This window comes from Geotrypetes seraphini, chromosome 4 (assembly GCF_902459505.1).
Source record: "Geotrypetes seraphini chromosome 4, aGeoSer1.1, whole genome shotgun sequence".
Taxonomy (NCBI): Eukaryota; Metazoa; Chordata; class Amphibia; order Gymnophiona; family Dermophiidae; genus Geotrypetes; species Geotrypetes seraphini.
In genome coordinates this window covers 245,490,257-245,506,117 of record NC_047087.1, presented here as the reverse complement: position 1 = coordinate 245,506,117, position 15,861 = coordinate 245,490,257, and the positions used below count along the sequence as shown (strand labels likewise).

Here is a 15,861-nt window from a genome sequence, read left to right as displayed (position 1 = left end):
AAAATCAAGAAACTGCAGTGAAAACAGAATATGGCAACACTGGTTGGTTTCCAATAAAACATGGCGTGAGGCAAGGATGCATCTTGTAACCTTACCTATTCAACCTTTAAGGCAAAGCCATCTTCAGATAAGCTAATTTGGAAGAAGAGAGCATTGGTTTCAAAGTTGGTGGCTTCTTACAGTTTTCAGTGTTCTAATCTAAAGATTATAGATCTGTTATAGAGTGGCTGGAATATAAACAACCTGCACTGTGAAGATGATACAACATTCATCACCAGCAGCAAAGAAGACATGCTGTATCTATTGAGAAAAGCCATTCTTCAGATATGTTAAAGGGAAGCAGCCGGCTAGAGAGGAAGTGGGACCGCTGGACGACGGAGACAGGAAGGGAGTGGTGAAGGAGGAGAAGGTAGTGGCAGAAAGGCTTAACATGTTCTTCTCATCTGTATTTACAAACGAAAACATGTCCAACATACCGGAACCTGAGCAATTCTTCAACGGAAGTCAGGCAGAAAAATTAACATCCATAGAAGTGAGCCTTGAGGACGTTCGTAGGCAGATAGAAAAACTAAAAACTGACAAATCCCCGGGTCCGGATGGCATACATCCAAGGGTTCTGAAGGAATTAAAGGAGGAGATAGCGGAACTACTGCAGCAAATTTGCAACTTATCCCTGAAAACAGGCGAGATCCTGGAAGATTGGAAGATAGCCAACGTTACGCCCATCTTTAAAAAGGGATCAAGAGGTGACCCGGGAAACTACAGGCCGGTGAGCCTGACTTCGGTTCCGGGGAAAATGGCAGAAGCACTGATAAAAGAAAACATCGATCAACATTTTGAAAAAAATGAATTTCTGATAACCAGCCAGCATGGTTTCTGCAAGGGAAGATCGTGCCTAACGAACTTATTGCACTTCTTCGAAGGGATCAACAAACGGATGGACAAAGGAGACCCCATAGACATCATATATCTAGATTTCCAAAAAGCCTTTCACAAGGTGCCCCATGAACGTCTACTCCGGAAACTGAAGAACCATGGGGTGGAAGGAGACGTACATAGATGGATCAGAAACTGGTTGGAGGGTAGAAAACAAAGGGTAGGAGTGAAGGGTCACTACTCCGACTGGAGGAGGGTCACGAGTGGTGTCCCGCAGGGCTCGGTGCTCGGGCCGCTGCTATTTAATATCTTCATAAATGATCTAGAAACAGGAACGAAGTGCGAGATAATAAAATTTGCGGACGACACCAAACTATTTAATGGAGCTCGGACTACAGAGGACTGCGAAAAGTTGCAAAGGGACTTGAACAAATTAGAAGAATGGGCGGCGAAATGGCAGATGAAGTTCAACATTGAAAAATGTAAAGTATTACATGTGGGGAGCAGAAACTCGAGGTACAACTATACAATGGGAGGGATGTTATTGAATAAGAGTACCCAGGAAAGGGACTTGGGGGTAATGGTGGACATGACAATGAAGCCGTCGTCACAGTGTGCAGCGGCCGCTAAGAGAGCGAATAGAATGCTTGGTATAATCAAAAAGGGTATTACAGCCAGAACGAAAGAAGTTATCCTGCCGTTGTAGCGGGCGATGGTGCGCCCGCATTTGGAGTACTGCGTCCAATATTGGTCGCCGTATCTTAAGAAGGATATGGCATTAGTCGAGAGGGTTCAAAGGAGAGCAACACGTCTGATAATAGGTATGGAAAACCTGTCATACTCTGAGAGATTGGAGAAGCTGGGTCTCTTTTCCCTGGAGAAGAGGAGACTTAGAGGGGATATGATAGAGACTTACAAGATCATGAAGGGCATAGAGAGAGTAGAGAGGGACAGATTCTTCGAACTTTCAAAAAATAAGAGAACAAGAGGGCATTCGGAAAAGTTGAAAGGGGACAGATTCAAAACAAATGCTAGGAAGTTCTTCTTTACCCAATGTGTGGTGGACACCTGGAATGCGCTTCCAGAGGACGTTATAAGGCAGAGTACGGTACTGGGGTTCAAGAAAGGATTGGACAAATTCCTACTGGAAATGGGGATAGAGGGGTATAGATAGAAGATTACTGCACAGGTCCTGGACCTGTTGGGCCGCCGCGTGAGCGGACTGCTGGGCACGATGGACCTCGGGTCTGACCCAGCAGAGGCATTTCTTATGTTCTTATGTTCTTAAAGCCAAAAGTCATACTATGGATTAGAACTGAACATAAGCAAAATGAAGATCATGAACATGGAAAATGAAGATTTTTAAGCTTGAAGGCGATAGAATAGAAGTTGTAAAGGATTTCAATCTCCTGAGTTCTTTTGTAAATAAAAAAGCAACTAGCAGGGAAGAAATACTTCGTAGAATAGTACTGGGTCACTCTTCAATGAAGGCTTTTGACAAAGTATTCAAACGCAAAGAAACAACACTTCAAACAAAGATCAGACTTGTCCACACACTCATTTTCTCAGTGATCAATTACAGATGTGACATCTGGACACTACAGAAACAAGACAGAAAGAAGATTGATTCATTTATGCTTTGGTGCTGGAGGAGGATTTTATGTGTGCTGTGAAGCATCAGAAGAACCAACAAATCGATTCTGGAAGAGATCAAACTGGCTATGTCACTCGAAGCCCAAATGATGAAGTTACGACTGTCTTATTTTGGTCACACCGTCAGAAGAGAGAGATCATTGGAGAAGGACATTATGTTTGGGCAAAGAGAGCAACTTGCAATCAGATGGCTGGACATGTTGAAAACAACCATGGGGCTGACGATGGAGGACCTTACCAGACTAGTATAAAACTGATTTCTTTTGAGATCTGTAATTCATCAAGTCGCTAGGAATCGAGCTTATTGCCCACTCTCAGCCCCTCAAAAAATTCCACAACAATTATTAACTTCCAGTTAGCATGTGCACATGCAGAAATGAATGTCAGATGCTTTAGCATGTCCTGTGTTAGGCATGTATTAGCAACTAAAGCAGCTAAGAAAAAGGACCTCTAAATTATGGGCATTCATAGATGATGCTGAAATAAATGAGATGCATTTTTTGTACATTCTCATATGAGGTCTGCCAATTAAGTTCGCAAATTTGCCTCTGTGTGCTTAAGTTGGCAGCACAGTACAAACAACTCGGTATGATTTCATAACCTTTGTATATCGGTGCCTCATAGCTGTGTTCATGTCAACGAGTGGTGGTGTCTTGTTCAGTGGCATTCATTATTGTTGTTAAGTGTCTTTGTGTGCCATCATGAGAATGTCGAAGCTTGAAATAGAGCAATGAACAAACATTAAATTTCTTATTAAACTTGGCAAGAGTGGAAGTGAAATCAGGGACATGTTAGTCCAAGTTTATGGGGATAATGTCATGCAGAAAACAGCAGTGTACAAATGAATTCAGCTGAATGACTCATCCAAAGAGAGCCATTATACTCACGTTACCCCTCTCCAAAAGTCTCTTCGTTGGCTTCCCATTTGTTACTGACCTACAAATGCACTCACACGGCTGCCCCTCACTATCTCTCTTCACTTATCTCTTCCTATGTTCCTCCCCCCGCCCCCTGAGCTCCACTCAACTAATAAATCCCTCCAGTCTGTGCCCTTCTCTTCCTCTGACAACTCCAGACCTTTCTACCTTGCTGTGTCGTATGCTTAGAACAAGCTGCCCAAATCTCTATGGCGGGCTTCGTCTCTAGCAGTGTTCAAGGCCCCGTTAAAAGCCCACCTCTTTGAGACTGCCTTCAACTCCTAACTCCTCTCACCTTGGGTTCTGCATCTTTAACTCTTTATATCATGTCTGTCTGTTCAAGTTAGATTGTAAGCTCTTCTGAGCAGGGACCGTCTATTAAACGTCAAAATGTATAGCACTGCCTACACCTTTCAGTGATAAATAGTGATAAATAGTAGTAGTAGTAGTAGTAATAACAGACAGAAAACTCTGACCTGAGAAACACTGACCATGGTTTCTTATAATAATTTTTATAATAATTTTTATTTCCCCTCCCTATGTTGCATCTCTCTGAGCTTCCTATTCTTTCCTAAGTATAAGGTTTTGTTTTTTGTTTTTTCTTTAATTTAGATTTCAGACCCTCTGGCTGTTTTAGGATTCAATACTTGTTAATGCCATCAGTAGATGCATGTGTTTTTTTTTTCAGTAGCTGGTTTCATTACCAAAGCAAATCACACTTAGTTACCATACATCCCATGGTAACACAAGTAAATTAGCCTTGTAGAACAGTGGCGCTAAGGGCTGAAATTGATTGTTGTTTTTTCTACATAGTTACAAAACATAGACTGCTTAAATATGCTCTTCCCCCCCCTAAGCAATTGTGTAATAAAAATAACACAATGGGGAACAAATTAATCAAGAATTTCACCCCTCCCCCAGACATGAAATGGAAGAAACTGATCGATATGTCTGGGCCTCAGCGATTACCTTATCAAATTATGAAGCATTTCCTGCTGGTTGAAGTCAGGGAACTGCTTCTAGAAGTGTCATATTCTCATTATCAAATTACATATGTGGACTGTTCAAGAAGATTAGGGAAACAAAGGAAGAGCAAGTATGCAAGGTGAATAACTGCAAAAAAGAAAAAGAACATATAAAGAAATACCTGAGTGCCATAATTAACTTCAAGAAGCCACAGTGATGGTACTATGCTAATCAGGTAGAAAAATATCGCAGGAGATAACCTATGGGGGAAAAAAAAAGGCAGACGCAGTTGACAACACATCAAACAATTAAACATATATCCCAGATTTTTCACAGTAAACATATGAACAACCATTGAAGGCAAAGTGCCCTTGTGATTTCTGACTATAAGAAATCTGGAAAGATATGGCCATTTCACTGAAAGGTTTGGGAGAAATATTCTGTCCATGGTCATCAGCAGTGCAAGGTTGTATCTGGATATAACCATTGAATTCCCAGATATAATCAAAATGCCAGCAATAAATTTCCTTGCGGGTAATACTAATGAGCCTAGCAATAAGGTAATAATGTCCATTCTGAATTTTGCACGATGACAAATACCACTTAGGTATGATTATAGGGCTCATTTTCAAAGCAAGTGATGTCTCAAAATGTAAAAAAAAAAAAAAATCCATTTGCCAAAAATGCCCAAACTGTGATTTTAGAATGGCAGAATTTGGATAAACTACACTGCCTTTGCCCAAATAGCATAAGGGCGTGTTTTGGGCAAGACTAAAGAGGGCCAAAATTAACTGAATGGGAAGAAATGTTCAAGCCTAAAGTGAAAGATGTCCAAGGTACATAAATAAACATGCTCTGACTGATCAGCTGATCACTGGAGGCATTGCGACATGATCCCTTATGAATCCCCCAGTGCTTGCTGTACCACTTCCTCTCCCTTGAAAGTGAAACAGGAAAGGAAAACTGGGATCTATGACAGCATCAGGTGTTATGGGCATTCAAACAAAGCCATAAACAGGTCTGTAGAGCAGCCTCATGGTCAGTGCAGTGGACTATAAATCAGGGGACCCAGGTTCAAGTCCCAATTCAGCTTCTATATATTTTTTTTCCTTTAAATTATGAACTCTCCAGGAACAGGCATATACCTACCGTACCTAAATATTTATGATACCTGCAAGTTTTGTCCAGGAAGTCTCATGAAATATTCAATTATCCCTGCAGGACGACTAAGGACTCCTTTTACGAAGGTGCGCTAGCGTTTTTAGCGCACGCACTGGATTAGCGTGTGCGCTAGCCGAAAAACTACCACCTGCTCAAGAGGAGGAGGTAGCGGCTAGCGCGCATAGCATTTTAGCGTGCACTATTCCACGCGTTAAGACCCTAACGCGCCTTCGTAAAAGGAGCCCTAAGTCTAGGTCAGTCCACATCCCGCTCAAATACCGCCCTAACCACTCCTCCAGATATACCCCTTTCAGTTCTGGGTGCACAGCGGCATTCAGAGGTCTAAAAAGTCTCTGGATATATCCAGCAATTTGGTTTGATTATCAGCACATGGTCATCCACGTGCTGACTTAGGTGGGTTTTTAGACATGTTTAAGTTTTGATTATGAGCCCCAAAGTTTCTGTTTTTACAGATCTTTCTAGATGGATGCCACTTAGGCAGAAGAAATTTTTGACCATGCATTCTGCTCTTGTCTTCAGGGGCCACTTATCAACTTAGATTTCCATATAAATGTTAGGTTTCTTATTAAAATACTCATTATGTTTCCTTTGAGTCCTCACAGTTACAGCTATTTCTTTAGAGTAAAGGGCTTCTTTCCACCTTCGATCAGACCACTTCTTAGTTCTCTTCTAGGCCCTATTTAAAGGAAATGAGGGGGTATTTTTCCTATGTTCTCCTATGTTTTGCTGTTTCCTATGTTTTGCCATTTCCTTCAATTCCATCTTCCTATGGGCTTGTATGACACTTTCTCCCCATTGTGGAACATATATATATATATATATATATATATATTTTACTCTATAATTGTCTTAGTTCAATTTGGGGTCATTTTACTAAACTGCAGTAAGCACTAACTTACTGCAGGTTGAAAAGGCACTACCGCGGGATGTGTTCAAACCTCCTGCAGTAGTTCTGGAATCGGCACATACTACCCGCACGCTAAAAAATAGGTTTTATTTTTTAATGTGGGGGTGTGTTTGGAGGTAGAGAATAAGCGTACTCTGCGCTAATTGAACTCTAGTAAGCATGTGACCTCTGACTGCCTAGCACATAGGTGGTGGTAAGGGCTCATACAGTAATGGCCATGTGTTAATTGGCAAATTAGTGCATGGCCATTAATAGGAAATGTGATCATTTTGCAGCTGCACTAAAATGTGTGGGAAATATGTGGGAAAGACCTGCACTGGCCACTTTTTAGTGCAGCATAATAAAAGGGCCCTACGTTTTTATATACTTAGATATTATGGGGTCCTTTAGCTAAAAGATGTTCAGCCCTTATATGCAGTTAGTATGTGGAGACAAGCAACCATGTAACCACATTAAGGGGTTTGCGGTAGTTTCCCTGTTTCTCTGCATGGGCATAAAAGTGAATCCGAAAGTGCATGATGAAGGTAAGTTTGAAGAAAAAAGAAAGTGTTTACTTGTGAGAGTATCATTTTTTGCCTTTTTCCATGCTGATTTGGTTTTTCATTAGTTTCTAATATAGTATCTGCAAACCCAGAAGCGATTGAAGTGATGTACAGCAGGGGCAAAGCCAGACACCCAATTTTGGGTGGGCCCCTGCCCACCTGGCATCTCTTCCACCTCTCCCACAAAGGCAACTGGGTCTCTCAACTCCACAACCCCCCTCCCCCCCAACCTTCTGGCACTGGCATGAACCTCCCCTTGACCTGGTCCCACCTATGCAGAAACAGGAAGTTGCATCAAAGGGAGACTCGGGGCCGGTGCATGTAACAGGCAGAAGTTACTGCTCACTGCCGATGAAGAACTGAAGGCTTGGGGGTGGAGTTGAGGGACCAGATTGCCTGCAAGGGAGAGGAAAAGGATATGTTGGCAGTCTTCAAGTTTTTAAGACAGGTTATTTTTACCACATGTCGGGTTATCTTAGCACATTTAACCACCCGTTCCACTTAATTTTTTCTTATTGTTATATTATGCCTTTCGGTTTATCTTTTTCTTTCCTCTTCTTTCTTCTTTTATTTTTTATTAATATTATTGTTAGTTTATTTCATGATTGTTAACCGAGTCGAGCTACATTTTATATGGAGATGGCCCAGTCTATAAATTTAAGTTTTAGGGCCTGTTTTGCAAAGCCGTGCGGCAACGGCCCTGAAGCCCTTTAAATCTCTATGGGCTTCGGGGCCGTTACCGCACAGCAGCAGCTAGTGCGGCTTTGTAAACCAGGCCCTTAGTTTAGTTTAGTACAGGGTCACATTTTGTACAATGAGACCTTATGCTAAAATAACCAAACATGTAAAACAACCTAACTTAACCCATATTGATAACTCCCTCCCCCCCCCCCCCTTTAATAATGCACATTAAATTCTTTGAACTTTAATTTGTCCACACTAATGCCAAAATTCTTAAGTACAGCTCTGGAGGTATATTTAAGATTTTTTTTGGTGTGTGTGCATTTATGCAGGCTCATTAACAGCAATCAGATGTCTTGTTAACACCTCCATGGGTGTTAGCCTATAAAAAGAAACCTAGAGAAGTTACATGTTTTGCTTCAGAATGTTTTCTTCTGACCTATACTGGCTCCAGAGGCATAAAAAAAAAGATTTTACCACCCAGCTTTAGATTCAAAAATTTTTTATTGATGCAAACAATATCAAAAACAACAATAGAGGATCACATTATGCATAATACAACAACAATGCATTCAATAATATAAAATAAGAAGCATAAATACACCTCCCCCCACCTCCCCACCCATAAAGGACACAAGACCTATTCAAAAGTAAGAAGAGGGAGAGATCTGCAGTCTGTGGGTCACAGGAGGACACTCAGACAGCAGTATGAAAATGTTTTCCTGTAGCAGCCGCATGTTTCTAGACCTTCCAGAGGATATAGCAGCAGGTAAATTTAAAGAGAGCATCACTGAAAAATACGGGATTTATATGATTAGCAGCAGCTGCTAAATGTATAAGGGGTCCTTTTACTAAGCTGCAGTAAACAGTAACGTGTGATTACTGCAGCTTAAAATGGCATACCTTGAGGCAATGTAAGGCATCCCATAGTAAGCTATTAATGTGCATATGCCACTCAGGCACTAAAAACATATTTATTTTTTAGCTAAGGGGGCATGTTAGTGGTTTTGCACTAATCAGTTAGTAAGTCAGAATTGCTTCACACTAACTTGTTAGCACAGAATTAGAGGGGCATAATCAAAAGAAATGTCTAAGTCCGTTTTGGCCTAAGTCTCAAGTCGCCCAAAGTCGGACACGGGAAAAGGTCCATTTTCAAAAAATACGTCCAATATATATATTTTTTTTCTTTCAAAAATGGTCCAACTGTACGTTCTGCCGTCTGATCGTCCAGACTGCTAAGTCATCCATGTTTATACCCCATTTTCGTCCCAAAATTTGTCCAAGTCACAAACGCCTAGAAAAAGAACTTTTGGGCGCGGGAGTGGCCAGAAAAGTGATGGACTGGACATCCAGACATGGCACTTCTGTGAACTTCACAAAAAGGGTCCCACATAAACATCTCACTACAGCTCCCTTATAGGTCATGGTGAGCCTCCCAAAACACCCCCAGAATCTACCAGACCCACCTATCTACCACCCCAATAGCCCTTATGGCTGCAGGAGCCACTTATATGGCAGTACAAAAGGGTTTTGGGGGTTTTTGTAGGGTATGCACATGTTTCACCATGAATGCAGTAATTAGAGTGGTTTATGGGCCTGGGTCTTCCTCTCCGTGGTTCACTAACCTACCCCAAGACCACTTAAGCCACCTCTGTGCAGCTCAACTAGGCTTTCCTATATCAGGCTGCAGGTGCTGATGTTCTGGAGGCAGATATGTAGAGTTGTTATTACAATTTTTAGAGGGGGTTCAGTGATGACTGGAGCAGTGGGGGGGGGGGGGTCCTGTACTTTGTGTCTTCAGTGCTTTTCTGGTCACTTTGGATACATTCTTGTGACTTAGACCTGGTTTTATATGACCTAAGTCACAACTTCCAGGTTCCATCTAGGCAGTGTTGTAAAACTTTGGGTTATACATGCAGTATGACTAAATCTAGGATGGCCCACGTCCCGCCCAATTCCCGCACTCAACACTCCTGCTGACATGCCCCTTTTAGCTCTGGTCATTCAGCAGCACTATGAAGGCCTAGCTCGTTTTTAAATACATCTAAAATCCAGTTTGATTATTGGCACTTGGACATGTCTCGCTGGCCGTCTAAGTGCCGATTTAGACATGTTTTTAGACATATTTCCATTTCGATTATGAGCCCCTTAGTGTGTGAGCCCTTATTACCTACGAAATAGGTGATGGTAAGGGCTCATGTCACCGTAAAGACGAGGAGGGCAGGACATCATCAATGCTGAATTTAAGAACATAAGAGTTGCCGTACTGGGACAAACCAAAGGTCTATCAAGCCCAATATCCTATTTCCAACAGTGGGCTTGATGTACCTGGCAAGATCCCAGAAGACATTGACATTTTAATTTACATATAAGCAAGTCTTTTGTATCAATTGCAAACCAATTTACTTCTAAATTTGCCACAGCTGCAGTACTAAGCATTATAGAAATAAAATTTGCTCTATTTTTAAATCTGCATTCATTAACTGCTTGGCCTGCCTTCTTCATACACAGGCAAGTGTGTGATTTTTTTAAGAGACTGCATTAATCTCAGTTTTAAAAGAATTAGCTCTCATTGTGCCTAAAGTAAGGGGCCCTTTTACTAAGCTGTGTTAGATTCTAATGCTGCAAAAAATGGAATACTGCAGGATGCACTCAGGCCTCTTGTGGTAACTTTGAAACTGCACAGGCTAACCACATGCTAAATAATTTTTCAAAAATATTTTGAGAGGGTATATCAGGGTCAGAGAGAAAGTGTTCCTTCATTTACACTACTATGCACTAAAGCCTGAATTCTCAAACCGGCGCCAAAACTCAGTTAAGAACACCATTCAAACAGCGTTTATTAAGGCGCTTAAAAAATCAGCAGCGGAATTGCGCCTAAGGGCCAGATTTTATAAATGGCAGGCACCTAGCAATGCCTATCTTCTAGGTGCTGCTCGGCTCAGTTGTCAATCAACCACTAGTAGTAGCGTAGTAATAGGGGGACGGGCCGCCCTAGGCACCGTGCCAGTGGTAGTACTGGCACCTCTCCGCCCTGCCATGCCATGCTCGCACCATCCTTCCCCCCACCCCGTATATCTGTATATCTAAGCTAGTGTGAGCAAATTCTCCTGCCTGTTGCTCGTGCCAGCCTGGTTCCCCTCTGAATCACTTCCAGGTCATGGGGCCAGGAAATGATGTCAGAGAGAAATCCAACACTGGCATGAGGAGCATGCTGGAGAGAAGCCATTCGCACTGGTGAACATTTAGAGGTATGGGGGCGAGTGTGGAGTAGGGGGCGGGAAGGAGCAGAGGTACGGAGAGGAGGGCGCGGGGGCACCTCCACCCCAGGCACCTCCTACCCTTACTGCGACACTGACCACTAGACACTATTTACAGAATCTCAACTCCAGCGCCTAACTCAACTTAGATGTTGACAGCCATCCTAATGTTAGGTACCAGTATATCAGGCCAAGGTTTTCCTGGCCGAATTTACTGGCACCTAACGCAGATGCCTAGCAACACCTAAGTCATACCACACCTATTCTCTGCCCCCTAACCATGCCTACTTTTCAGATAGGTAACATTAAGCACTGGTAGGTGCCTCAGCTTGGGCATTGGTATGCACCGCTCTGAGTTCCACTGAGAACTCAATTGTTTTTTAAGTTTTTTAAAAAATGAGTTCTTAATGGTATGGCCAATTAACATGTCAATTAAGTTTATTATTCAATTTAGAGTTCCACACAGAACGTGGCTAGGCCTCAATCAGGGTGCCTAGTGACACCTAACCTAGGCACCATTTATAAAATCTGGCCCAAACTAATTAACGCATAGATAATGCAGAAGCCCTTAGCTCCTAAAAGCACTCATGTGGTAATTTTAAAAAACTGGCCACATGCTAATAGCAACATTAACCCATAGACATTAATATTGTACCCTCTTTAAAATCGATTAATACATTACGTTTTAATAACTTTGCCGTTACTGCCCCCACTCTATGGAACTTGTTGCCTAATTATCTGCGCTATGAATCCGATATAAAACATTTTAAAGCTAAACTAAAGACATTTTTGTTTCAAGACGCCTTTTGTTAACAATTGTCCTTCTAAGGGCTAAATCTAAATTTTAAAATTTAAACTACTGCCGTCTTAATCCTAACCTATTGCTTTACCCTTTTATGTTTTATCTTTTCTATAATTATTGTAGTTCTTCCCCACTATCCTCGCTGAAGTTACCATGTTCAGATCAGAATTGTTTGTTACGTTTGGTTGTTATTTATACCCTCCATTTGACGTGTTTTTATGTACTTTTATAATCAGTTTTTACGTAATTTTATATTGTAAACCGCTTAGAAATTTGAATAGGCGGTCTAAAAAATCTTTTAATAAACTTGAAACTTGATGTCAAGAAATATAGAGTGGAACTAGAAAAGGTTCAAAGAAGAGCAGCCAAGATGATAAAGGGAATGGAACTCCTCTCGTATGAGGAAAGACTAAAGAGGTTAGGGTTCTTCAACTTGGAAAAGAGATGGCTGAGGGCAGATATGATTGAAGTGGAGTAGAACGGGTACAAGTGGATCAATTTTTCACTCGGTCAAAAATTACAAAGACTAGGGGGACACTCAAAGTTACAGGGAAATACTTTTAAAACCAATAGGAGGAAAGATTTTTTTTCCACTCAGAGAATAGTTAAGCTCTGGAACGTGTTGCCAGAGGTTGTAGTAAGAGCAGTTAATGTAGCTGGCTTTAAGAAAGATTTGGACAATTTCCTGGAGGAAAAGGCCATAGTCTGTTATAGAGAAAGACATGGGGAAGCCACTGCTTGCCCTGGATCGGTAGAATGGGATGTTGCTGCTATTTGGGTCATTGCTAGGTACTAGTGACTCGGATTGGCTACCGTGAGGATGGGCTACTGGGGTTTTTATGGCTGCAGTAAAAATGGACTTAGCATGCGGGAAAGATCTGCTTAAGAGTACATTAAAGTCTATTTTTACCACAGCTTAGTAAAAGGACCCCTAACTTAGTGCCAATAGCAAAACCTTAGCTCTGATGAATATGCTGTGTTATAGGGAGAACATGAAAGCAGATAAAAGCAAATCAGAGTACACAGGGAACCATGTGAAAACCAGAAAACTATACAGAAAAACTTATGTAGAAAACCAATTTGGAATACAAAGGGGAACTGCTAGAAACTAAAAGAAAGACAAGGTGCTACAGGGCACAACAGAGTCTTTTTAGTTATTCTGATTTCTTCATATCCTTTCTGATAAAGGTCAAAGCGATAAGAATAGAAAACACTCAATATAACAGATAGAAAGGAGGCACAGTGGCAATATCCACATTTGTACTTGAAGAATCCCTCATGCATTGTTCCCTTCTGCCTTAGAATTCCTCCATCTCACAGGGAAACACATATGAGGGGCCGCTGAAAAGCTCTCAGCACAACCAAGAAGTGAATGATGTGGATCCCATGGAACTTACAAGTTATTCCACACTTTTCTTGACACTTTTTGTTTCATTTCATACCATTGAAACGAAGTGTCAAGAAAAATATGGAATAACTCCACATCATTCTCTTCTTGGTTGGGCTCAGAACTGTTCAGCGGCCCCTCGTATTGTGATGTCATAATGCCTCATTCCACCAGTGCCTAAGAGCCAACCTCATCGGTGATGTCACAACGGCTTGGTTTCCCTATACTTGTGCCCACTTACTAGATGCATTTGCCTCACTGAAACGAACAGTGTCAAGAAAAGTATGGAATAACTTGTAAGTTTCATGGCTCCACATTATTCTCTTCTTGGCTGAGCTGAGAACTTTTCAGCCACCCCTCAAATACATAGTAAATGATGGTAGATAAAGACCTGCATAGTCCATCCAATCTCCCCAACAGTCACACTCATCATCAAGGCAATGCTGAACCAACAATTTAGAAATTATTCATTTTGCTATTAATCACACATTTGAATCTGCAGTTGAATGGATATGAGCTATCTCTAGTTTTCATTCCCAAAGGCCTAAATGTTCTAAAATAATTAAACATGTGTGAATTAGTGATGTCTCATATTTTTAAATTTAATAAATTGGCACATTACATGCTATATTGTAGCACCATCTTCTCTTTGTAGAAACCAACTATGGCCATTGTGTATATGGTTGGACTTAGCTCTCACTCTCAATTCTAAGGGCACATTAAACTCATTCTGCAAAAAGAGGGACACAGGCCACGGTTATTATGCAGTGAAAAGACGTTTTCTTACTGAACATAAGAATTGTCATACTGAGACAGACCAAGGTCCATCAAGCCCAATATCCTGTTTCCAACAGTTGCCAACCCAGGTCCCAAGTACCTAGCTAGATCCCAAGTAGTAAAACAGAATTTATGCTGCATATCCTAGGAATAAGCAGTAGATTTCCGCAAGCCATCTCTTTTAGGAAATTATCCAAGCCTTGTTAAACCCTGCTAAGCTAACTGATTTCACCACATTCTCCGGCAACGAATTTCAAAGTTTAATTACACATTCTGTGAAAAAATATTTTCTCTGGTTTGTTTTTAAATCTACCTTTATAGACCTAAAACTTAAATGCAATGTTTAACAATCATCTTCACACTGGGAATGAATGGAAATGTTATATAGGTTTGAAACTAACTTTAATTGGGCCAACAAAAAAGATGAGGTTTTCAATCCAATGGGACCAGCTTACAACCTACAAAAATTTCAATTTCCTGTAGAGCCAATACAGCTACCGGAACTCTCATTCAGAGATAAAACTGATTGGAATTGATTTGCTAGGCAGAGACTGCTAACCTGCTTCTCAGCTACATGTATTTCTCTGAGTACCATTTCTAAATAAACTGGCATTAAACCCAAATCACATCCTAAAATCCTGTTCTTCAAGAAGCATTAAAACAGTACTGTACAATCACTCATGTAATCCAATCTAGAGTAGTGGTAATAGGCATCAAATTCTTCGTAACATTCTGACATAAAGAACCAGATATAAGAACTCAGAATAGAATGAATGAGAATGCTTACAATTAATTTCTGTACGTGTGCTTCCTCTTTCCTGACCCGAGCTATGCATGGATTAGATAGTGTAATACTGTAAAACTACTGAGAGCTTATTTAAGCTTCATGGAGTTCAACTGGCAGGGAAATTTTAGCTTAACAACCTTCTCCATCATCGGTGCTGGATAAATCAATAAAGGTTTGACAAAGCTAGCCATAAAGTGCACATACTATAATAATGATGCTAGGAGAGCAATAGTCAGATACAGTACAGAGAATTCTTCACTCCGTTTGCAATCAGATTGAGTGCAATAACCTGAAATGACAATATTAGTGGTGCAGAGTTACTTACCATTTCAGTCCTCTGCCTTTCTTGAATTTCAGCGTCAGTATCATTTCAAGGCACAAAAAGATATTCAGCAGGGCCAGCCACCAGTAAAGTCTGTCATTTTTAATTTCAGTGACCCTCCACACTCCTATTATAGAGTGTAGAACAAAAAGAAGCCTGGTGAATACAGCGTTCAAAATCACTATCAGATCCATGATCCCAGCACTTTTCTTTTAAATGTTTTCCTGCTCTCTGGCTTTTTACTTTTAAAGACTGTTAGTTGGAATGCTAGAAAGATTTGCGGCTTTTCCCTCTTCTTCCACCTCAACAAAGAGGCCCATCATAGTTTGAAAGTTACCCCTCCCCCCCACTTCCTGAAAAGTCATTTTTATCAGAATCGGACTTCTGGATGAGAGTTTTTGCACATTAGTTGCAGGGGAAGCAAATGCAAAAACAAAAGAAAAATAAATACTATTTTCTGTTGCAAACTAAAGTAGATCTGTATTAAGCAGCAACTAGTCATCTGTCTCTCTGGCATTGCTTGCTGACTGACCAAAAAATGCTGGCAAGTCAAACATTTCCACACATTCCATAATCCTCTCTGGGCTAAAATTTCAAAACTGAGTTGTGCTTTTAAAATGGAAACTCAGATGCCTATGTTTATGAACATAACAATTTCAGCAGATTTTTCATTAATATTGGATATTTAAAATTCTTTCTGAACATTTACTACAATAGAGATCTACAACAATGTGAAAATGTACAGCCACCCCTCATCCCCGATTTCTCCTACTATTGCATATATGTGACACAATGGTTTCTG

General features: G+C 40.9%; 1 protein-coding gene across 2 annotated transcripts in view; it reads right to left on the bottom strand.

Annotated features, from left to right (window-relative positions):
• Positions 1–15,551, bottom strand: part of TMEM26 (transmembrane protein 26) — a 54,400-nt gene extending 38,849 nt beyond the window's left edge. The window contains exons 1-2 of one of the 2 annotated variants that reach the window (XM_033942996.1): positions 15,063–15,551; positions 4,594–4,672 (exon numbers count right to left, since the gene is read on the bottom strand). In XM_033942996.1, the coding sequence (XP_033798887.1) occupies positions 4,594–4,672; positions 15,063–15,253 (270 nt within the window). In that variant the 5' untranslated portion in view covers positions 15,254–15,551. The remainder of the gene's footprint in view (positions 1–4,593; positions 4,673–15,062) is intronic. The other variant, XM_033942995.1, reaches the window with a different exon arrangement.
• Between the last annotated feature and the right edge of the window lie 310 nt (positions 15,552–15,861).